General features: G+C 46.8%; 1 protein-coding gene across 1 annotated transcript in view; it reads right to left on the reverse strand.

Annotated features, from left to right (window-relative positions):
• EXOC4 (exocyst complex component 4) overlaps positions 1-24,941 on the reverse strand; it is a 637,711-nt gene that overhangs the window by 84,107 nt on the left and 528,663 nt on the right. Inside the window, exon 14 of the mRNA XM_075925646.2 lies at positions 14,755-14,933. Within this exon, the coding sequence (XP_075781761.2) occupies positions 14,755-14,933 (179 nt within the window). The remainder of the gene's footprint in view (positions 1-14,754; positions 14,934-24,941) is intronic.

Below are 24,941 nucleotides of genomic sequence, written 5' to 3' on the forward strand. Positions count from 1 at the left end.
TGGAGAGCCCACATATAGTGGGGAAAGGGCTAGGGTTGGCCTCAAAGGCCTAATTTCTCCTGGGTTGCTGTGTGAAGAGGCTGACCTTCTTGCTGACAAACCTAAGCAGATGTCCCCTTTGCTATGTGGATTTCTGTTCTCTGCAAACCGTCTGGGGAAACACCCACTCCTCACACAGGGATTTCCAAGGGACGTGGGGAATGGTTCTTTTATTGTTCTAAGGGTCAAGTTCTGCCTGGATTCCCCTCCCAGGTTAAATCTGGTGTAATTTGGCCCTGAAAAATAAACCAACGACCTGCTTTAAATCACCAGAAAACAGACTCCAACAACGTTGACTCACCGACACTATGAAAAGGCGGCATGCGGCAATCAGGAGCCGCTGCTGGGGACACGTGATTTACATGCCTCGATGCAAAGGAACCCAGATGCAAGGGATCCAGAAGGCAAAACACGACCGCAAGGAATATTACAGCGCTGCGAGGAAACCGTCCGGATTCCAAATAAAATGGGGGAGAGGAATCAACTGTGAGGTAATACAGATAGAAGCCGGGTGGCACGTCGGTTCCATGACTCGAGGAGGAACCGTCAAGACGGCTGAGCCTGGAATCAGGAACGAAAAGGGAAATACTTTCCCCAGGGGAACAAGAGGGAGATAGGGCTGGGCTCACTTGCAGGCAGGTATAATTGAGCCCTAATAACGTGTGCATGAGGCGGAAAGGCCGTCAGTGGAAGGACCCAGCATCCTTTGGCGGCGATGCTCCTTTCTGCAAGGCGATCCCTTTCTCAGAAAGAAGCAGATGCTGCAGCAAGTGCAAAACTTCTCTGTGAGAGGAAGGGGTGTTTCCGCAGCACAATGCTTCACCTTCCATTAAATGTCATGTGCGGCTGGCTTAGCCAAATGCAGTAATTAACTTCCGAACACCAAGCACTGTACCGCAAGGTTCACCTGCTCCAATAAGCGATTACAAGCCACGGCTCCGGCACGGCGAGTGTGCAGAGGAAGAACGCGCTTCCTGGAGAGGGTTTGCTGTTGAGAGCTGGGAAATATTTCCATGGTTAGCGGTGGAGCTAGCACAGTCTGTGGGCAGGGAGAGGTGTGGCCTTCAGGTGGGGCAAAGCCTCCGGGCAGCACGGCACAGCCTTGGAGGCTCTTCCGTAATGCCATCTCTGGCCGTAGCAGGCTGCCCGGGCAACTAGACAGGCCTGAGCTGGAAAGCTGGATCCCAGATTCGGGTCAGAACTTTTGCAGAGCTCAGAGCTGTTTCAAGCCAGACTTTTGGTGCACTCCCCTCTAGGCACTGGGGCAGCTGCAGAGGGGGATTTACAATGAAACACGCAGTGCCCTGGCATGCTCCCCCCAACGACACAGGGCCCCCAGAGCCGGGGCAGTGTGCAGCACCAAGTCCGGGACCTCCTTCCGCGCAGGGGGCAGCCGCTCTAGGTGGGTGTGGGGGAGTCCCTCTATACAGAGGGCTGTGTGGGAGGAAAAAGAGCAGGGAGGCTCACCTGCTGTAGCCTCAGGAGAGCTGGCAGGAGGTGGCTAGCAGTGTGAGCAGAGGCTGATGGCTGCAGAGGAGCACATAGCAGCGGCACAGCTGGCCAGAAAAAAGCAGTGCTTTGAAGCAAGAAAGTGTCACTTCTCTCCGGCTGCCAGCTGTGCGGGTCTGAAGCCTTCCAGCCCGTGTTCGTGCTACTGGCTGCCCTGGTGACTGGCAGCTGCCTGCGGGGGAGAGCAGCCAGGGGAAGGAGAGCCTGGGGTGCTCAGGTGGCCGATGGAACTGTGCCCCCCTCACCATGAAGCCTCAAAATGAGTCCAAGGTGGGCTCCGTGAATGTGGATGCGCAACCTTGACTGAGAGCCCTAGGAAGCACTGGGGAGTAATTAGTTCAAATGACTCTGGGGAGTAGTTATTTTGAAATAGCGGCCCCGGAGCATCCAAACGACTGCTACTTTGAAATAACTACTTCAAAATTAGAGTTATTCCTTGAGGAAAGCAGGAGTACTGATTTTGAAATAAGCGTCCCGTTCTTTCAAAATAATGGGCTTAGTAGTGTGGATGCTCCTCTTATTAATTCAACCCAAGGGGAAATACGAACAAGAACATAAGATAAATAAAGCCCTAGTGTATACCAGAGCTTACAGAGAGTAATACAAGTACTGGGAGCAGTGCTTTGTTTAGAAAATGCTTTGTTAAAGATGACTACGCAGTGAGTTTTTGAGGCTGCTTTTTCTCCTTTCCACAGCAGCTAGGGCAAGATGAACTTTTATGAGTTAATCTGCTCTTTGGGCATCTGATGAACTTGTGTAGAAACCTGGGAGCTCCCACTGTTTCATCACTGTGGGGATTTCTTCAAGCTCCCTCTATTGGTTTTCTTCTGAACGTTCTGCTGTTTCCCTCTTTGGTACTCAATGGGAAACAGGATCCCACAGTGATGGATGGGAAGCATCCCAACCTATGAGCCATGTCGAAAAAAGCCCAACCCTTGAGCGTGCATACCCTGTCTGCAGCATCATTCCTACACCCGGTTCACAAGGTCAAAACGACTGCAAGTCAAGACAGACGGACATGCTTCATCGCTCTTCAATCTCTTCAGCAGCATGATCTACGGATGGGGAAGTATCACGATCTCACTGTCACAGAGAATCTCCCTGGGATGCTGTTCTTACAGCTGAAGAACAGCTAAGGCAGCGGTTCCCTGCCACTGGTCCGCGACCCGCTACCTGCCAGGCCACGGTGGCTGTTCGTAGCAGCTCAGCTCTGGCAACCATGGTGGCTGAGGCGTGGCAGGTGGCGCCTCACTGCCTCATCCCTCCTCCGTGCTTAGGAAGATGCACTTGGGGAGTGATGACTCACAAAAGAGGAGGGAGTGCGCGCGCCGCCAATGGCCACGCTCCCTGACTGTGTTTTTGCCGGTGGTGGCGCTGAGGCAGCAAAGGGGGCACTTCCCCCTTTCTTCCCCCCACGGTAACAGCGGCCGGCTGGGGGTCTGCATTCCGCCCTATCTACCCATGGGGGCGTGCTGCCAATAACTGCTCCCCTTGCCTCCCTAGGGAGGAAGCCTCGCTCTGGGGAGTGCGGGGCTGGGGTGGGGGCAAAGGGGTGTTGGGTGAGAGTGTGGTGGGATCACGGGGCAAGAGGGTGTTGGCATGGGCTGTAGAGGTCATAGGTTAAAAGGTCAAAGGGCAAGGTGTGTAGGGGTGGGGGGGTCAAAGGATGTTAGGCACTGGGGAGCAAGGGGCTGGGTCAGGTAACATTTTAGTTGCATTTCTGCAACTAAACATTACATTCGTTTTACATAATGAATATGCAAATATGCAGCTACAATGTTATTGGTCTGCCAAAAGCTTGTGAATGGGTTTGTTGGTTCCTGGCATAAAAAAGGTTGGGAACCACCGAGCTAAGGTATTATTCTAATACAGCCCCCACCATTTTCCTCTACAGAGGCAAGAAATAGAAACCACATTATGATAGATCATAACGGGCCAGTTATATCCTTGGGTATACATAAGACATCTATCTATCTTGACAGTCTCATAGGTACCTTGTACAAATGTATGAATTTAACCAAACCTGAAATAACCTCTCTAGGGAAGAAAGGTGATTCCGTCTTTGGGGATTGAGATAACGTAGAGACTCTTTAAATGCACCGTAAGTAACTGCTCACTGTAACAGTCCAAAGTCACTATATGCAAAACAACCAGTTGAATTTAAATGGGAGTCTCCAAGGCGTTAGGCTAATGCCATTATTTTCCTTCTCTGCACATGCACACAGTACACAGCCATCTTAAAATGTGTCTAGATAAGGCTCCATCGCCTTGTTTCCCGCCTGCATCCCGGTGCATTAGAATTCATTTCTGCATAATATTCAGAGGGGTTCAGAAGGCTAGTACATGTTATATCTACATACGATGAGAGGGAGAAATAGAAGAGAGGGGAGGAGAGGAAAGTCCCACTTCCATTTAACATGCAATCTATTTAAAATTTGCTTGACTACCCTGCCTAATTCAGTCCCGTCTAGCAACTTTAATCCTTAAATGGCTATTGTTAAAAAGAAGTTCGTAGTCCCTTAAAAGACAAGAGCAAAAGAAAATGGCTTTGTCATATCTGACTGGTTTGAAAAATATAAAATCCAATTCTGAAGAAGTGCAGATAAGGGGAGAGCTATGGAAGTGCCATCAGCTTAGCAAACACTAAATAATGAACAATGCAGAGACTGCCCGGCGTGATAAAACACTCTATTAGCAGGGCTGGTTTTAAATGAGTGATAATTGTGGCACATTCCCAGGGAAAGGTTATTGAATTTTTATCTGTCGGAAGGGGCCTTTTGACAGGCTAACCAAAGAGTCACCTACGTGGAGTTCTTTCTTTAGTGGAATTCACAGAAGATTTCCTTAACCTCCTCCACCCCCGCTTCCCTACCGCATTGCCTGTATTTACCCTTGGATGGGTATGCCAGAAAAAGTTGCCCATTTTCTATGTATTTATAGTCACATAACATCTATAGTTTCAATCCATGAAAGGTATTAGCACAGGCTGTCTATTAGGCAGTGGGTTCTCAAACTTTTTGGCCTGTGACCCATCCCGCTCAATACAAACCTTTCCGCGGATCACCAGCCAACCACCCGTGATGACAAAATGGGCGCAGGAGTGGGGGAGTCTGGGCATGAGGGGGATGGAGGAGCGTTTACCTGGCTCTGTGCTCCCTGCTGCTCCCATTGGCTGGAATTCTGGCCAATGGGAGCAGCAGGGAAAGCCTCCAGGTGAGCAGTCTCTTGCGCTTCTGTTCTCCCAGCCAAGAGGAGGGGGAGGGGAGTGGCAGTGCATGGAGCTGCTTCCTGCCCCCATGAGCTGGATCCAGCCTGCTAGGCTCAAGGCTCACCCCGTCACAGTGGGAAGTCAGCACTGGCTCTCCAACCACATGGGGGAGGGAGGGGCTGGAGTGTCAGCACAGGCTCCCTGCCGCAGGGGTGAGCCCCAAAACCACGGCCCACCTGCAATACGGTCGTGGACCATGGACCACACTTTGAGAACCACTGCTCTAGGGGAAGGCACCCCAAGAAGGGACATACATGGGGAGGAAGGAGGAGTTGAGGGAGGGGTCTTTCTCTCTCAGACACTTTTGGGAGGAGGAGCTCCAAGTAACAGCTATGGAGGGAGGCGCTGATCACAGCAGGTAAGAAGACAAGCGCCAACATTACACAGCGACAGCATCAAGAAGCTACATCACAGCCTGTTATGGTGGACCTTTGCCCTGTACTCTTTCCCCTCCTTTTATCTGCTGCTCTCAGTGCTGAACCCCATCTAAAATGAGATTGTAAATTCCTGGGCATAGGGCCTGGCTCCCATTCATTCTGTAAAGCACACGGCCCACGCTTGTGGTGCTTGGTTTTGTGGCCCATACTTGGTGCTGCATTAGTAATACCAGGCGTTGAGTGAGACAGCTGAAGTTTCCAGCCCACGTTCCCACATTTGCCTCAAAAGGAGAAGCTGGGGAAAGGCTTTTATTGACTCTCAAAGGTTTCTCTTCTCTTTCTTTTGAGTAGGCAGGCTGCCCTGGGATTTGGCTGTTGATTCAGGGGTCTTACGACTGTCGCCTGCTGAGATTCCTAGAGCTGAAGGCCAGAGATTCCTAGAGCTGGACGGCCACATCATTCGTCTGACCTCCGGTGCACCAAAGGCTGCCACCACATCTCAGCAGCCCTACATTGATCCCTACAATGGAAACTGGCCCGCAGTATTACAGCCATAGGAGACTGGACTATTATGCGACATAGGCAGGACATAGGAGGGATTGGGGTGCCCAATGCCCAAAGCCCACGCAATGGGAGGGAAATGATTATGTGAGAGATACTCCGCTAATTCCGGTAAGAGACCTGCACCCAGATGCTGTAGCAGATGGGAAACCCTCCCTCCCAAGATTACCGCTAATGTGACCGGAGGGAAAATTTCTTCCCAACCGTGCAGTTAGCCCATGAACATGTGAGGAAGAGCCAGCCAGCCAAGCCTCGAGAGAGAGAATTCCTCCTGCCTCCTCTGAGTCCTCCCTGTGCATACAGTCAAGCTTGAGTGGGGAAAAAGGAGAGGGCCCATCTTATCTCCACAAGCGGCTGGCGGGAACCCTGCAGCATCTGAAGTAAGCCCCAGGACTGCTGAACCCAACCCCCTGCACAACCTGTGAATGGAGCCTGGTCTATTCTTAAGGGAGGAAGAGGAACCAGCTGCAATTGAACGACCTTTGTCAGCCAAAAAGGACTTGCGAGGGTCTGTCCATATTTGTCACAGACAGGAGCACGAACAGGTGTCTCAGGTCCTGCACAGCGCGACCCCCTACACCAGCTGTACTCTCCACATTGGCAACTTCTAAATATTAAGCAAACAACACTCCCCCTGTGGTGCAATGAGTTGACAACATGCGGGTGATACAGATGAGTCAAAAGATCGCAAGGGCGGGGGATTTTCAAAAGCATCTGTGAGACTGAGGAGAACGTGACCCATTGACTTTCCACAGGATTTGTGATCCTAAGTCACTCCAGCCCTTTTGGAAAATCTCTCTTCAAGAACGAATTTCCTGGGCAAAAGCGGGAGATTCCGATGAAAAGTCCAGAGTCTCTAGTTCCCCATCCCATGTCATACCGCACTGCCTCCATATTTTCTCAGCAAAGCTTCCATCTTCTCATCAAGGTTTTCATAGGTAATATTTGCGCCAAGCAGGTTTGTCCTCAATCTGGTGGCTAGTCCAGAGAGAGGATAAGAACCTATAACTGCTACTTCCTAGTGGAATTACTGCTGTAGCTCAAGTGAGGGATGTTCACATAGCGCCTATTCCAAAGTGCAAAACAGGGCTGAAGATGGAGCTGCTCAGAATCAGAAGATGACGGTGACTACCAAGCTACCTGATAGCTTAAAATCTGCCTGCTAAGACACAAGGGTACCCGGCACTCTATAAACCTGGCACAGAAATGATGAAGAGGTCTCTATGCACAGAGTAGTACAAAGAATCACAGAGCAGTCTGGTGCATTCCTACAGAATCCACTGGTTTCATGTCTGCAAATATGTGAAAATCAAAGTGACAAAAGCTGAAATTGAAAATGACTCTGGGACGGGGTGGGCAAGATCCGGCCCATGGGCCAAATCCGGCCCACCAGGCCTTTTGATATAGCCCGCGCCCACCCCTGTGGGAGGGAGCAGTGTCAATCAAAGCAGCTAGCTGCTCCGTGTTGCTTTTTGCGCTGCGGGGAGAGGGGAAGGAGGGACAGGCTTCAGCACACTTCCCTCACTCCCAGCTCAATCTCTCAGTTCCTATCGGCCAGAAACTAGCAAATGGGAGCTGAGAGATTTTGCTGGGAGTGGGGACTGTGCAGCATAATTTCTCAGCTCCCATTGGCTGGTTTCTGACCAATAGGCGCTGAGAGATTTTGTTAGGGGCAGGAGCAGTGAGCCGTTATCTCCTTCCATGCTTCTGGCAGTGCAGAGAGCCACATATACAGCCAGCCAGCAGTCTGGGGTTGCTGCAGGGAAGCCTGCTCGAGAGAGCTGCTGGCCAGGTGTTGCTTAGGTAAGTTCCTCCCCAGAGCCTGCCTCTGGCACCCCAGCCCCTCCCTCCTTCCCCCCAACTCCTTCCCAGACCCTGCACCCACCTCCTAAACCCGCCCCCCCAGGCCAAAATCCTTCTCCTGCATCCACACCCCCTCCTGGACCCTGCACCTCAATCCCCTGCCCCAGGTCACAACCAAACCCTCTGTACCCTCCTCTCGCCTGCCCCAGGTCAGAACTCCTCCCACCCAGACCTTCCACCTCTCCTAAGCCCTCCCCCAAGGTCAAAATCCTCTCCTGCACCCATATCCCCCACCAAACCCTGCACCCCAATCCCCTGCCACAGATCACAGCCCCACCCACCCAAACTCCCTCTCAGACCTCACAGCCTCTCCTTCACCCCACTCTCTTATCCTGAGTTCCCTTATGTACCCAACCTCCATCCCAGACCTCAAAATGCCTCCAGAGGGAAGTGTGGCCATTGGCCATTTATCAAATCTTGGCATGACCCCTCCCCCATCAAAAATTATTGCCTACCCCTGCTCAAGGAACTTGGGTCCGTTTTCCTAATACCAAGAGCTCAGGACCCCTGCCTTTAGCATCTGTCTGGCAGTCTGCCAGAGCTTGAATGTGGAGAGTTTCAGTTTATGACGGGAGACACCTTTATTTAGCTTATTTATTGCCCCATTCTCCTTGTACACTGTGGATAGCAGTATTTAGGTGCTACAGGGATGAATGCAGTGTAAGACTCTACCTAGAATGGAATAAATTGTGGCACAGATAAGTTTTATGGCACCGGTGTTATGTGAATCACTAAAACAGCCAGTTCTGGGTAGTTATAATCCCCCAGGAGTTCACTACCCAGTTGTTTCCAGCCCTTTCAAAGTCAGTCCACAATTTATTTGTTTGCTCTCCTGCCCTGATGGAACATAGGCAGATGCCGTGTCTCACTTCTCCTTTGCATCCTTCCCCAAAAGACTTTTCCCAACGTGCTCCTCCTTGTAGCTTGGCAGGTTTGTAAATACGTTTGACACATGCCATCACCTCTGCCCCGTCTCTTCACTTTTTATTTCTCCCAGATAGACTGCAGTTGGCTATGTTGACATTCCATTTATGAGTCTCGTCCCACCAGGTTTCACGTATGCCCATTAGGTCAATAGACTCCATCGTTTAGTAACATCACTGGACCTCTCTCTTGTTTCAGGCACTCCTTGCATTTGTCTGCCCATGGTTTAATGCACCAACAGAAATTTATTGTAAGGAGGGCATTGCCAAGTAAAATATTGTATTTTGTACTTTTAATGTTCTTCACCAATGAGCGAAACATCCTCTGTGAAGCGGGAATGGTTCCTTTTTATGGTTGGGAAACACTGATAAAAAAATTAAAACCCTCCATTTCAATTTGTGCTCAAAGTAATCAGGATGATTTCATTTTAACAACTTCAACTCACTTCCTTAACAGGTCCAAGGACCATTCTCTGTAATGCTAATCCAGCTCTGGGAATCATCGCTGCAGCTCAGCATTTGCTGTAATTTTTTATGTGGGACATGCAAAAGTATTAGTCTTGCAACCATTTTTCTATGTCATAGCCTGACAGATTTTTTTAACAACCCAGGTATTTAGAACCCAGAGGTCAGATTAAAGCATCTTAAAGTTGGGGCCTAAGGATTTTGGTGCTGACATATTAGTTGATCATACCACCTTAATGATCTTATTACATACCACCTTGATGAGTCCGTTAGATCTCAAGTAAATAAACAGCACCAGGCTGTGTCAAATGCTTAGAGCAGTGGTTCTTGAACAGTTTGGCCCGTGGCCTACCCGGCTCAACGCAAACCTTTCCGTGGACCACCGGCTACTAATGGAAACTTGTGGTTAATTATATAATTACGCCCAAGCCATTTTACTAGTGCTGAAGCTAGAGAGAATGGTTTAATTTAAACAAGAAAGGAAATATTAATCAACATTATTAAACACTTTAACCGTCTCATGTTAATTTACCAAACTTCATTTGAAATAAAGCAAAATATTGATTTATGTCCAACACTTCTGTAATTCAACTGTCTACCTACAATTTCCTTCTCTTCCTTCCTTGACCTGTCGTCAGGGCTGTTCCCCACTCTGGCACTCCGAGTGCAGAAGATGTGGGCCTGCAAGAGAGCTTCAAAACCTTGCCTCTAAAGGTTCTGGTTACAAAAATTCCCGCCCCCCCCCCCCCCCCAGAATCATAATACACAGATTGTGGGGAATCGCTGCCATCATCAAGTGCTTTTATATCCCTAAAAACCAGGGGTGAACATTTGAAATCATCCCCAGGGGTACCCCAAGCTCTTTTGCGTCAAAACATTTTGAAAAAAGAAGAGAGAAAAACAAGCTGCAGTCTTTGGTAGATGACCCGTCAGTCAGAGGCACACGGATACCCATAGACAGATCTTCCGGGACACAAGAATCAAATCATCACTTTAAAAAAAAGTGATTTTTATTACAAAACAAAAGATAAACTTGAGAAAGCGTACTTGGTTGCTAGATGTTACAGGGCAACTAAGGAAAACCAATTAAAACACAGAGAAAAGTCTTTAGGCACAATGCAAGGTAGTAAATGGGGAAGGGAGGCATAGAATCACACAAAGCAGTTCAAACCAAACCACAAAAATCAAGAAAAATTACCCTGAACGTGACTGGATCCACTTTTCCCACCTTTTTACTTACTTCCAATCTTCTCTTTGTTCAGTCCACTCCCATGCTCTGAATTCCTTGGAGGCATGGTAGTTCTGCCTGGGTTTAAATTATTCTGTGTGTCTCAACTCCCGGTCTCTCTCTCCCACACAAAGAAAGCAGGCAGTGAACCTATATCTAATTCAAATTTCAACACTCTATCTCAATTGGTTGTTCGGCCCCCTGGTCGACACTTTTGCTAGCTACCTGTGTTTAACCCCTTAGTCACCGGGGGCTGGTCAGCACTCCTCCTGTCATTCCACCTGTGGTGTGGCATTATAGTTAAACAGCTGCTTCACTCCACACTAGAGGCAGCTGCACTTAATACTGCCCTTGCCTTCTGTGCAAGGGTGCTGACTGTGACAGCGCGATGGGGTTCCCCCGTCTCCTGCATCCCGAAATGGCACAAACAGACTGCAGCAGCCGGTGTAATAGAGGAAGTTTATTGCCTCTCCAGGATACAGCACAGCACAGATGTAATCTGGTCACAGAGCTGGGCTAGGATGCCTCAGGCCCCCTTGAGATGGGGGATACTGGGCCCCTAAACTCCAGTCCCTTTCCCTAGGCTGTCTCCTCCATGCTTCCAGCCAGCAACTCACTAACCCTCTTCCAGCCCTGCCCCCCAGCCAGGGCAGCATTCCACCTTCCTTTGTTCCTCTCCATGGGGGGTGTCTGGCCATACTCATTTGCATAGTGACTCATCCTGTTTTGCTGGGTCGTGGTACCCACGGCAGCCAGTGGGGGTTACCCCAGAGCCAGCAGCATAGAAACCAGCCAGGTACCCCCACTACGTCACACTGATGCATAATGATTGTGAAGCACGTCAGGATCTTAACAGGAGAAGGAGCTAAATAAATGCAAAGCACGGTGACAAATAAGTTGTCACTTTGTAGCTTTCACTGTGAGCACTCTACAGCCATTTACCATGACTCTGCAAAAGGAAGGATGGAATTCCTACCCTCCCGCTCCACAAGAATCTATACTCTTGCTATTTGAGTTAAAGGAGAACCGTCATTAGCATAATAGGTTCTATGACACACACGGGAGCAGTTTTAATACTGGAAGATATACACCCTAGCAAATTCATTATAGTGTTATTTATTAAGAAATAAACCTTCCTTCCATAAGCAATCACAGTAAAAAGAGCTGAAGCAAAATGAAGGACAATGTAGCACTTTAAAGACTAACAGGCTGGTTTATTAGATGATGAGCTTTCGTGGGCCAGACCCACTTCCTCAGATCAAATAGTGGAAGAAAATAGTCACAACCCACGAAAGCTCATCATCTAATAAACCATCTTGTTAGTCTTTAAAGTGCTACATTGTCCTGCATTTTGCTTCAGCTACCCCAGACTAACACGGCTACATTTCTATCAGTAAAAAGAGCTGGTACTATTAAGTCTTTCTGCTATTCAAAGGCTTGTTTAAATGAGATTGTTAGAAAGGGAGCCAATTAACTTTGCTGATGTGCTGAATGTCTTTCAGTCATATAAGGCCAGGCCCTAACTACGGGGGAAGGATGGCTTATGATACGCTATTCCAGCTACATAAAAATTGTAGCTCGAGTTGACGTACCTTAAGCCGAGCTTTGGCACTGTCTTCGCAGTGGGAGTCAATGTGAGGAACTTTCCCATCAATTTCCCTTACTCCTCGCAACAGTGAGGAGTACCGGCGCTGATGGGGGCACCCTTGGGGTTTGATTTAGCGGGTCTTTGCCAGTCCTGCTAAAGGGCATGCCTGAAAATCAATTGCCAGAGTGTCGATCTTTCCGCAAGTGGAGACATGGCCACAAGAAAAGCCACGAGTCAGTGTTTTTCTAGGCAATCATAGTGTGTTTGGGAGAGTGTTGTACCACAAGGCTGGTAACTCAATGACTTTCAACTTCCCAAAGTATAATAATCATCCTGAGATGTACCGTGCACAGCATGTCATTGCAACAATGAAATGGCATAGGGGACGCTATTAGGTCAAAGATGTCATCCTCTGCATAATGGTGAACATTACAGACACAGATCTGTCAGCATCCATCATGTCAGGCCACTCAGCGATGTACAAACAACAGAAATAGGATTGAGTTGCAAAGGGAGCATTATTCCTAGAGCATTTCTTACAGAGCGACTGTATTTTTAGGATAGGTGATTCATTCATTCAGAAAGGAGGAAGCCGTTGCGGAGATCAATTTCTACGTCTGCTGCATAATTGCTGCGGCCAATAACAATAACAATAATAATACTAATAAGAGCAACAATGATCATTTTCCTGGCATTCTTCATTTATAGATCTCCAAGTACTTCACAGATGGCGGAACTATCGCTATCGCCAGAGAACGGAGATGCAGGCAAGTAGAATGATCTGCCCGAGGTTAGGCTGCTGGATATAGAAGCTAGGTCTCTTGATTCCCAGTCCCCCCCACTCTATCCACTGGACCACAATGCAGCTCAGTGTGAGTGGAGTCACCTCCAGTGCAGTAGATTTATCATCTGCCAGCGTAACAATGCCACAGCAATAAGCCTTTTCAATATATAAACCAGATGTCTCTCGTTAACAGAGTATCTCTCAATCATTTTTCTTCCTAAGCAGGTTTTTCAGCCTCAGCTCAATACAGAACAATTTCCCTGCCTCCTGTACTGTAAGCTGGGAAAGTTGAAATGGTTTGAGCGGCTTTCCTTGGAATACCCAGAAGAAATAAGAGGTAATGAAGGCATCTGGGAAAGTGAATGGACAGAATTCTCTTCCTAGGCTATTGCATGTCATGCATCTTTGAGAAAATAAGTAAGTTGCCCTACTTCTCTATTGGAGCCACATGAAATTGTTCTAATGTATCGAATCCCCTAGCTACGCCTTCTTTTATTTAAAACTAAAAAGCGTCCCAATTGCCTGACATGTGAACCAGTCAAAGACATCTCAAGAAGTGGGCTGTGCCCACGAAAGCTCACGATACCATCTACATGTTTTGTTAGGCTATAACAGGGGTGGGCGAACCACAGCTCTTCCAAGAAAGAAGTGCAGCTCCCCTCTGAAAAGGGCACATCAGGACTCTGAAAGGGGCAATGTGTTTCTGTCTGCATGAGATGCCAGTGCAGACTTCAAAATGGCGCCCTTAAAAGGGCAATGCCTGCTCTGTTCTTAAAAGGGCTGTGGCCAGGCCCTTTTCTTCTTTTTTTTTTCCCCCTCGACCAAACGTGGCATCCAGGGCTTTTTCCCCCCCTCAAACAAACGGCAGCTGGGGGTGGGTTTTTTTCCCCCCTTTCAACAACTTTTTTCCCTTAGCTCTTTGTGTTGTATCCACAACTATTTTGGCTCTTCATCTGTATAGGCCACCCCTGGTCTATAAAGTGCTACCAGACCATTTGTTGTTTTTTAAGTTTATCCTGTACAGACTAACTCGGCTACCCCCTGAAGCGTCTGAACCTAGGTAACTCATTAGGTGGCATGGTTTAAAACTTGGGGAATAGGATTGTGCCCGGCCCTGTGTGCATGCACAAGAGAAGGATGGGTGCAAGAGGCCATCTTCACCTGTTGGTTCTGCGCATCGCTCATGCGCACGCCGGTGCTGGTGCCCCGCGATTGTGCAGTGCGGGCTTGTCGGCTTGCTCCCACAAAAGCGAGCAGAGCTGGCACCCTGCACAGGGAAACGCTGTGTCGGAGAGTGGAGCATCTTTGCCTTGTGCGTCTCCTTGAGCCATCAGAGGAATTGTGCCTGCTTAAGACAATTGCCTTCCCAGTTCCACCACAGAAGATGCATCTCCACATGCCCTGTGCTGCTGGGCTGCTCCAGCCTAGGTCTGTGTGAGCTGTAACCCAGCAGAGCCTAAGTCTGAATGTGTATTTTAAAATCCCTTGGATCTAGCCTACATCACCGAGGTGTGGGGAGTCAACGGGCTCTACACTCCCATCTGTGGTCAGATGTGACTCGCAACCAGCAGGTAGAACAGAAGGTTGATTAGTTGACAGGGATACAAGGTAGAATAGACCTGTCGGCACTGAAACCCAGTGCAATCCACCCAGGAGAGAGAAAGGGCCCAGAGCTAAGGGCCCTGGCCCCATCCTTGCACCCCAAGCCAGTGAGACTTACCCACACATCCAGCAGCCCATCTGCTCCCCCAGCCAGCCCCACCGCTAGCTTTTGTTGAGCTTCTTGAGCTAAAAAGTGTCACCTGGTAACACTCCTCCCCACCCATCCCGCTCAGGTCACAGAAAGGATCAGGCCTTGCGTATGTGTAGGGAGGCAAAATTCCCATCCGTCTTGCTTTTGGTGCAGTGCCCAGGGAAAAACACACACACACACACACACACACACACACACACACACACACTCACACTCTCTCTCTCTCGGACAGCCGAAATCACATGCAACATAAAACAAACACAGCGAATATGATCCCTGCTTCGTCACAGCCTCTAAGAGGTTTTCCTCTACAGTTCCATGACCCAGTTATTGGCAGGTTTTATCACCAAAGACCAACGTTTCCATACTGTCAAAAGCCCCGTGCCAGCTACTCACTCTGGGCTGTGGGAAGGTTGGAGAAGGCTGCCTTTGTGCGACCAGCTAACCATTCCAGGCTTTCATGCATGTTGGCCAAGGCCTTCAGGTCACTGACATCACGTAGGATCTCCTGCTGCGGGATTAGTTTATCTCCCAGGTTCCCAATGAGAACTTCTGACTCTTTGCCGAAGGCAGCCCTGAAATGCAAACACGAACCAGGCATGTTAATACAGCACAGTGTCAACCAGTGTGGAGAAGGGTCATCTAGAACATGGGTCTCAGGGTCTCTAGAACCTGCATCTCAGGACCCAAAACCAAGTCACCCGAATGGTTCAAAGGTTCCTGCGGCAGCTCCTTAGCTCTCAGGATTGGCCCAGCTATCACGACGACGGGAGTCCGGGTAGATTAAATTGGAGCCAGGTCACAACTCCACTCATACAAATATGGATCAGTCAGGGTGGTGGGACCAAACCTGAGCAGTACTGCAATCCCAGAGGTTACAACATCTGGGGTAGAGCGCCAAATCTAGCTGCCCCGCAGCCCATGCCACTGTGGGGTGAGTGCCAGGCAGCACCCAAACAATTTCCCAGGGAGCAGGACCCAGCCAAAACCACCACAGGGCTCCACTTCCAGACTATTTACTGGGTTGTGACAGGTCATAAACATTTACAAATGGATTGTGAACTCAAAAAGATTGAGAACCACTGATTTGCTCCTTCAAGTCTATTTTTGAGAGCTGCGTCCACTCAAGTTTTAAATAAGGATCTTAAGGACTAGTCGACTAGTCGCTTCCTGCCCCTTTTTGCCTCTGTCAGATAGAGGAAGCAAAGGAGGAGGGAAACGGGGGTACTTCAAAGGGGCAGCCCCACACAGCTGAGCCAGGGCTATGCAGGGCTGCCCCTTTGAAACACCGAGGCGGTGTTCAAAGGGCAGCACTGCATAGCTGATCCCCGGTGGCTCAGCTGTGTGGCGCTGCCCCTTTGAAACACCGAGGTGGCGTTTCAAAGTGGTGCTGTGGAGCCCGGGGTCAGCTGGGGATTCCGCAGCTGACCCCGGCTCCGCACGGCATTGCAAATCAGCAGCACCGCATGGAGCTCAGAGTCCCCTGCTGACCCCAGGCTCCATGCTGTGCTGAGGCTTTAAAATGCATAACGGCCCCCACTGGGGACTCTTGTACATTTCAAAGCTGGCACCCGTGTGCAGCACAGAGTCAGCAGGACTTTCCGCTGGCCCCGGGCTGCACACAGAGTTCCGCATTCCTCCTCTGAGGGGCTCTTGTACATTTCAAAGGAGGAATGCGGAAGTGCCTATTGACTAGCTCCATCCGCTACTCGACTAGTCAATTAACCGCAATTTAACATCCCTCGTTTTAAATGCCCCACGTGAAGGAGCTCCTAACAGCTTTGTGTATACTAACCAATCTGGGAGGAACACTTCCATTCTCATAGTTTCCTTTGATATTCTTCCTGATTTACATTCTCTCAATGTCATCCCATTACTCAGTGTTAGTTCCCCAGCATCCACCTAAACTACTCCTGTCCCACCCTTCAGATACATGTACATTGCTTTCCGTGTCTCCCTGCTGTTAGTATTTAAACAAGTTACACCTCTTTAGCTCATTTCATCTTCCCTTATAAAGTCAGTCCCTTCAGCTTCTGAATCATTTTTGCATACATACAAACATCAAATGAAATGTACCACGGAGCTCGATGGCTCAAAAGACCAAGAAGAGGCAAAGCTTTGAAAATTAGACTCTGCATTATTGTACTAACTCAGATTTAGTATTTGGTGAAAAGGGACAATCAAGAGAAATACGTTTACACAGCATACTGGTTTGTATAAAAGCTTCAGAGAACGTCTTCCAAGGGTCATGAGAACATGGATGATGTGAGCATAGGAATAGCCATACTTGGTCAGACCAATGGTCCTTCTAGCTCAGTATCTAGTCTGCCAACAGCATGCTTCAGAGGGAATGCACACCACTGGCCAATTACTGAGTAATCCATCCCCTGTCGGCCAGCCCCAGCTTTTGGCAGTCGGAGCTTTAGGGACACCCAGACTACAGGGTTGGATCCCGGACCGTGTTGTCTAATTACCATCAATGGCTCTACTATTCTTCATAAACTTAGCTAATTCTTTTCTGAATCCAGTTACGCTTTTGGACTTTGATATCCACAGGTTGTAGCCTGTCAATGAACTCCACAGTCTGACTGTGCGTTGTGCATAGAAGCACTTCCTTGTGTTTGTTTTAAACCTGCTACCTATTACTTTCCTTTTTCTTCAGGTTTCGTTGTCTTTGGGTTTGTGTCACAATCACCTGCACTCCATTTTAGCCCTCTGCCATGCTCCCCTCCACAAGAGTTGAAAGAACTAGCCTGGCAAGTTTCAAACACTAGATTCCAAAAGTATCTTCCCACATTTTCCAGAACATACAGCCATCGCTAAAGCACTCACACGGGTTGAGACATGCAGGCCAGAAGGGACCATTAAGACCATCAAGTCTGACCTCGTGGGTAATACAAACCAGCGATTTTCAACCACTATTTCCTACCTCTAAACTCAGTAACTCATGGATGAACGAGAGCGTATCGTATTGAGACATCCAATCTTGAGACTCCAGGTGATGGTGATCTTATGATATACAGATCTTTATAAACTTAAAAAACAACAAATAGTCTGGTAGCACTTTAAAGACAAACAAAACATGCAGAAGGTATCATGAGCTTTCATGGGCCCATGAAAGCTCATGATACCATCTACATGTTTTGTTCGTCTTTAAAGTGCTACCAGACTATCTGTTGTTTTTTAAGTTTATCCTGTACAGACTAACTTGGCTACTCCTCTGAATCCCTTTATAAGTTGTTCCAATCTTTAGTTATCTGCACTATTAAAAATGTAATCTTATACCCGGTTTGAACTTTGCTGACTTCCACTTTCAGCCACTAAATTTTACAATGAGAACTCAGGCCATCGAGAATAATATGTAAATAGCGAGGGGAAATAATTCTAATCAGTAGCCTTTTAAACCATGCAAACAGACACACTGCTAATACCTCAGACTAGATTTGTTTCAATAGCTTCCCTGCATTTTTTTTAAAACATCATGCAAAAGAATTTACAATTTTAAACATTTAATTAAAATGTTTTTTGGGAAAACCCTTTATTTGCAGGGATTTTGCTTGAGAATGTGAAGAAATATGTGCTTTATCCCTTAAGGTGGTGCTATAGAGCTGTTATCTCTGATCGTATGGCCTGCAAGGAAGTAGCATCTGTTGGTTAATGCTGAGGATTGGGAGGTAAGGACACCTTTGATTCCAGTGGAAATACAACAGGGTTGAATTTGGCTCGTTTTTTTCTCTACAGCATGTGACTGATTTTAATCCGTCTTGTGGCTGTTTGGAACTGACTAAATCCCTCCAGGCTCTTCCTCATGAAAGGCTGGGCATCGCTAATAGAGTCCTGGAAGTTATTGTAATGGTACTTACATTTACCATATCAGCTGTACTTCCCACACAACACACATTCATGGCTGACAGCGAGAGAACATCAACAAGACTGGTCATAAGGGTTTTATTAATAAGGGTATTATTGTCTCCATCTTTACTTCTTCTATGCCCCCTGTAAACCCAGCATCTGAGCACCTTCCAGTCATTAATATGTTGATCCTCACAACCTCCCCGTGAAGCTGAGAACAGCTACTTCACAGGCTGAGGAACAAGGCAGAGAAAGACTGATTTGCATCAAGTCACACAGGGTGTCTGAGGCACAGCCAGGAGCTGAACTCGTGTCTCCTGAGTCCCAGACTAGTGCCCCAACTTTATTCTCTAGTGTATGCTCCTGCACTTAAATTCTCAAACAGCAAGAGACTATTTCATTCCAGCTCTGCCTTGATCACTGGGACAGATGTTCTTACAACGTCTTCTGGAGTCTACCACATCTTAACAAGGGTTATGACTTGTGGATACCCCTCCACTCCTCCATGGAGTATAATTTGCTGTAATGGCAGGAAGTTGAAATTAGACACATATTTAATGGCGAGAGAGATGAACCAACAATTTACCAAGGCTCAGGGTGGATTCGTCATCACTGCCCATTTTTAAATCAAGATGGGATGTTTTTCTAAAAGCTCTGTTCTGGGAATCGTTTTGGGGGAGCTCTATAGCCCGTGCTGGGCAGGAGGTCAGACAAGTTGATTACAGTGGTCCCTTAAGGCCTTAGAACCTCTGAATCGAATAACATTCCGGTGGCAAAGTAATATGAAGAAAGACTTAATGTATTTGTAGCTTCTTTGAACCTGGTTGAGCAATTGGAAAAAAGGAGCAGAATTAGTACAATTATCACTGTAAAGTTCTTCACAGACCACAGCTTGAGAAATGTTGCATTATGAAACAATAGCCTGCCATTCCCCAGAACAATGATACCAATAGCATTTGTACCCCAAGGATGCCAAAACAGTTTCAACAAAACACAAATCAAAGAACAAAGATTCACTGGCACTTGGTTTGGGGATGACCTGCCTAACTACTGCTTGAATAATACAACCCGTCCAAACTCATGTCAATAAAATCGACACCCCACACTATTGCATATTTACGATTTTCAACATGGAGTGAGAACAAATGAATCCCTATCAATGAGATGCTGTTGCTCGATTACTATTGGCATGTGTGAGAAACAGTAATTCATTCTAAGAGAATGGTAGTTTATCTAAAAAATACAGTTTGCTTGTTCCTCAAACATACCTATTTGGCAGCAGAAATCAAAGTTCACAATTCAACTGAAATCTGCAATGAAGATAACCTCCAACAAACATCTCTATCTTAAAAGATCACATCAGCTTAAAGCCAGGGTGTCCACTATGCTAGCCACTAGCCACATCTGGTTGTTTGAGTGTGGCTAGTTGGCTTGAACAATGTGGCTATTTGGCTGGTTGAGTGTTTTTTTTTTTAAACTTTCATTTAATGCCTGCTCTATGAGGCAACTTACTTTTGCTAGCCTTTTGGATGACTATTTATGGCAGGTTTCACTATCCGCATTAAATGTAATCCCCTGTAATTCCTCCCTCTTTGCATTAATGGAATATTATGTTTGCCCAGCTAAGCACTTAAAAGTAAGAAAATACTAAAGGTAAGACTGACCATGCAACTTTAACTCTGATCCTCTGTGTGTGTTATGACAACATCTTCAGATACTGGAGTACATACTATTTTTTAAACAATACTTTATCCTTCTGAAGTTTAAATATTAACATGTGTCCGGGATACCAGGTGAGCATGAATTTGGGAACTGTTCTGTCATATACATTACAAAAGGCCAGAATTAAGGTAGCACATTTCACCTTAACTCTTTAATTTCTTTTACTGAGGGTGCATCTACACTGCACCCGTTGCTCGAAATAAGCTACACAAGTTGAGCTACACAAATTGCATATCTTATTTTGATATTTTGAAATCGCTTATTTTGAAACTTGGTGCTGTCTACACAGCCCTTATTTTGAAATAAATCACTATTCTGAAATGTCCCTTGCTCCTTGTGGAATGAGGTTTACAGGGACGTCAGAACAGCGAGCCCGTTATATTTCAAAATAACGGGCATGCACAAAAGACGCAGAATAGCTATTTCGGGATACCTCCAGTAGCCTGAATGCCCAACTCAGCAGCATGAATGTTCATTAGCAGAAAGTTTTGAATTTAAGGTTTCGGGTTTTTTAAGGAACGGTTTTTGTTCAACAACAAAACACAATGTATGGCAGATATTCAACATGAAAAATTCCAGCTCCAAAAGATGAATGGTTAAGAAAGCTAGAAATATGAAAACCAGGAGGTTTGTAATAGAGTGTTTTGTGGCACTTTAACAACAGTGAATTCTTCACTGTACTGAGGTGTGTATGAGAGAGAGAGAGAGAGAATTATTACAGATCAGCCACACAATGGGTAAAGAAAACCCAAGTGCATTTCTTCAGTATCCAACTGTTCTTCTTGTATTTGACATTAGCTCCAATAGCCTCGCTGTGTTTTTATCTTTTTGTTTCCCATAAGGATTTGTGTGGGGTTCAATTGAGTCTGCCCTTAATCTCTTTTCTGCCAATGAATGCAGGTCTGGTCTGGTCTAAGTCATCTGATTAACAACGTCGCTTGTCTAAGTATCATTCCGGTTCCCGCTGCTCTCTCGTCTCCATTTCTAGAATATTGTTTCTCTAATACCAGAATTGCATGCATCATCTGAGCATTAGATCGGTTCTATTTTATTGGATACTCAGTAGCATGCATAGCACGTTCTTAACGTTGCTCACAGAGGGCCACACCGAGGAAGATATTGCTCCACACCTGAAAGGAATATCCACAAGGTCTATATTTTCAGGGGGTGTGGTGTTACTAAAATTAAATCCCGTGCTGACGTACGCAGGAGATACGTGAACTGATGGTGACACACGAGGCTTCTCTCTGTTACTCAATGCGTGCACGCACACAGTGAAAGGAAAACACGTGTGCTAAGAGATTAGGGCCAACGAAGGGCAGACGCGACAAATCAAGATCACCTTTGCTACATAAAGGCATTCTGGCCGTGCCAGAGCAGGGCTGAAAACCAGCCAAGTGTCCACATCAATACAAAACAGCGATGGATTGAGGCCTCCGAGGTGCCCTTGGCAACAGCTTTACATTCACTTACTGCGACTCTCCTTTTTCATGGCCAAGAAATTAGCTTCAATTATTCCTTCAGCAATTGATGAATATGAAGCAGTTCACTGGAAGAATGTGTCTAGGGAGCTGTGCAAACAAGAGGGGCCATTTGAGTGTCAGCCTCCCCTTTCCCCTCTCTTAGTCCCCCAAGGGAAAAATTACAGAGTGAGAACGAAAAAAAAAATCCTTCTTCGGAAATTCCCCTAGGAGCAAATTTACCATTCTGACAAAGTCCCTTTTGTCATTTCCCACATTGTGCTTTGGAGCAGCTCTTGAAGGGCTGGTTTTTCACAGTGAGAATCAGATGCTCTTTGCTGATAGACAGCACAGTGAATTCAAATGTCATTTAATAGCACTATGCAGAGTCTGTAGCCAGGGGTCTAGAATATCAGGGACCAGACAAGTGTTGAATGTGTGTGCGGTGCCCTGCAGGAAGTATAGTACAAACATGCTACTTATTTAGGTGGTACCTCTAAACACTAATTATTTTTCACAACCCCTGTGAGGGAGGCATTTTCCTCATCTGACAGACAGAAAAACTGAGGCACAAAGTAGTTAAGTGACTCACCCAAGGCCATACAGCATTTACGTGTCAGAACACATCAAAGAACATAAGAGTTTCTGGGCCTCAGCCCTACATTAAACCCATGAGATTGTGCTGCCTCAGAGCAAATATAATTGCTGTTTTTGCCAGCATCTCATATATTACTCCATTCTTGCAGAGTATATACACTACACCCGTGAAAAAGAAGAATTTCCTTGGCGCGTGTTGAAAAAGATGCCCCATCATTTTCTCAGCAAGCTAGTTAGAAAGAAGGCTAGGATCTCCTTGCTGGCCAGCTGTACAGGAAATTGCCTAAGATCACACAGGAAGTGCAGAATACAACCTTGATTTCCTGACTTACAGCTCTATACTTTAGCCACAAAGTTAATGTTAGTTTAGCTCTACATGTGATTACAATTAAAAGCTTTATTCAAAAGTTACCAAGGAAGACCTCTTTCACTTAAATTGAAACAAAAAAATGCTAAACATTTGTTCTTGTTTATTAAAAAGAATTTGGGGAAATGACCCCCGCTTCACTTCAGTTGCCTTCCCTTTTCTAAAAGTTGTTGAGAAGCACAAAGATCTTGTCCAAGTACCAAAACAAAGACCAAGGGTGGATATTTTCTGCCAAAGGAATCATTCTAACACGTTTCTCTGTATCAAGAACAATAAAAGCAAATCCAATAACTTTTTCGAGTCTTGCTCATTGCAAAGTGGTTGTCAAGATTCAATATGTGAGGACATTTCTCTGAACTTCTATATGGTAATACAGGCATGGGGAAAATAAACAACCCTATGCTGCTTTCTGTGATTGTGAATTTCATTCGAACACTGACCTACTTTGGAGGGTGATTGAGATTTGAAACAAATATCTCAATTGATCCCAGTAACAATAGTCTGAACTGCAAGATTGAAAAGCAAGTTCAGCACCGGACAGCTCCCCATCCACGTGGTCACAGGACTATGGTACAGTCGAATATCACTAATTTATTCTTAAAAAATAAAACAAAGCGGATAATGCATCATGTGATATCCTTTGTTCATTTTCCGGAGTAGCCTAGTTCAGTTTCAATTATGAATTATGTGGCCTAATGAACCACCGCTTACTTGTAAATGTCTTGTAGAACGCCGGGTAACACTAACGAGGTTTAGTAGAGCCAGAACAGCTGCTCAGGTAATTTCAATGGAGGATGCACCTAGCAGGAGTAATGAAACTGAAAGTGGGTGTTAAATTTCCTCATGCAACAGCCATTTCTCCGAGGGCTGGATCACAAGTCTCTGTAATCCACACACAGAGGAAAGAAAAAGACACTTCTCTGAAATCACAGAACAACTGCAAGATAAACAAGTTTTCCTCACACTGCCCCATGATTCAAATTCTGGCCCCTGAAGTTAAGAAGGAATTCAGTATTCCAGTGCCCATTTACTTCTAGGTCTCCCTGCTGAGGAGTGACACACATGAATGATGAGAGTCAAAAACTTGGATAAGGGAAAAAACCGGAAGGGATTTAATGATTTTTTTTGTACTTTCAGGTGAAGAAAGGGCATGTAAAGGGAAGCCCTGTCTGCTGCCAAGGACGGCAGAGAAGGAACTGAGGAGCTGTACCGCACGTGCGCCTAAGGACACCAACGGCACGAGGAGACGCTACTGCGCATGAGCGGCATGGCAGGGCACTGCTCTAAAAATCTCCGGTCGCCAGCACGAGGACGCACCAGCACCCAGAGCGGAGCACTCACGGGGACATGACTCGAAATAGAATTTAACCAACATCTGTTGGTGAGAAAAACAGGCCTTTGAACTAACCTGGCAACCTTCTTCATGTTTGGGATCCGTCAATGAATCTAACTGGTGTGAGCAAAGAACTCTAACACACCCCTAAACCAAGTTCTGAGATCTGTCCTGATTCCACACTGCATCATCACAAAGGCCACTTTTCAGCAAGATGGTGGCCACCAAAAGGGCTCCAAAATGCCAATTTTAGTACAGTTGTCTCTTCAGGCACACGCGAATGGTCATTGGTCTGTTGAGTCTGCCATCCTGCCTCCTGCTGGCCCATAACAGATGATCGTGTCAGAAAGTCACTTGATTTCTGACATTCCAGGGCAGGACTAGTCCATCTAAGCCTGGCATCCTCCCACAGCACTGGCTTAATATTTCAGAAGAAGGAAACATTAATAACTAAACATCACTGCATGTGCATGTTGTATGTGGATGAGAGGCGGGGAGATTTCTTCCTCAACCTCTTGCTGGCAACTAGCTGGCAGGAGGCTTGAATAACTCAGTTTGCACTGGTCAAGATATCAATGGCCACTACCCTTGGAGATCTACCTCCACCACAACTCTTCAGAAATCAGTCAATTTGAAGATGGCTACCTTCAGCACTGGTGACGCGCCTCAGAGAGGGTAGTCATGTTAGTCTCTAGCTGCAAAAAACAACCCTGGGCAGGATGGAGGAGTGTCAGAGGGGTGCGGTACAACACTTCTGGGAGGAGTAAAACCATACTTGGCACAGTGAAGAATGGGTGTTGGTGGGGCAGGAGGGATGTTCAGGCAGTGCAATGAGGAGTCAGAGATGTAGAGTGAGAGTTGTCAGGGTGCTTCAGATCTGTGCCCCAAATCTCCCCCAAGTCTGCTTCCCCCTTTGAAAAATGTCCCATCTTACTCCATGCTAGTCTCCAGACTGTTCCTGCATCTGTTCCTTGCTCCTTAACCTGCAATCCCAGGCAAACACCCACCTCTCTAGAAAGGTGGAAGGCAGTATTGGGCTGTGGTGGACAAGCAGAAAGCCAAAGACTGGAGATGAGGAGATGACACAGGGGCGGTGAAGCAACCAATATGCCTACAGCATTCTGTGGGCTGTATAACCATTGCCAAGAAGCCAGAGGTAGCGGAGAGGGAGAGTTGGGCTGTGGTACATGTAGGGGCAGAGAAAAATGTAAGCAAGGCCACTGCATGTCCAAATTCATTGGTCACACAGGTT

Source organism: Pelodiscus sinensis, chromosome 1 (assembly GCF_052426305.1).
Source record: "Pelodiscus sinensis isolate ZL-2025 chromosome 1, ASM5242630v1, whole genome shotgun sequence".
NCBI lineage: Eukaryota > Metazoa > Chordata > Testudines > Trionychidae > Pelodiscus > Pelodiscus sinensis.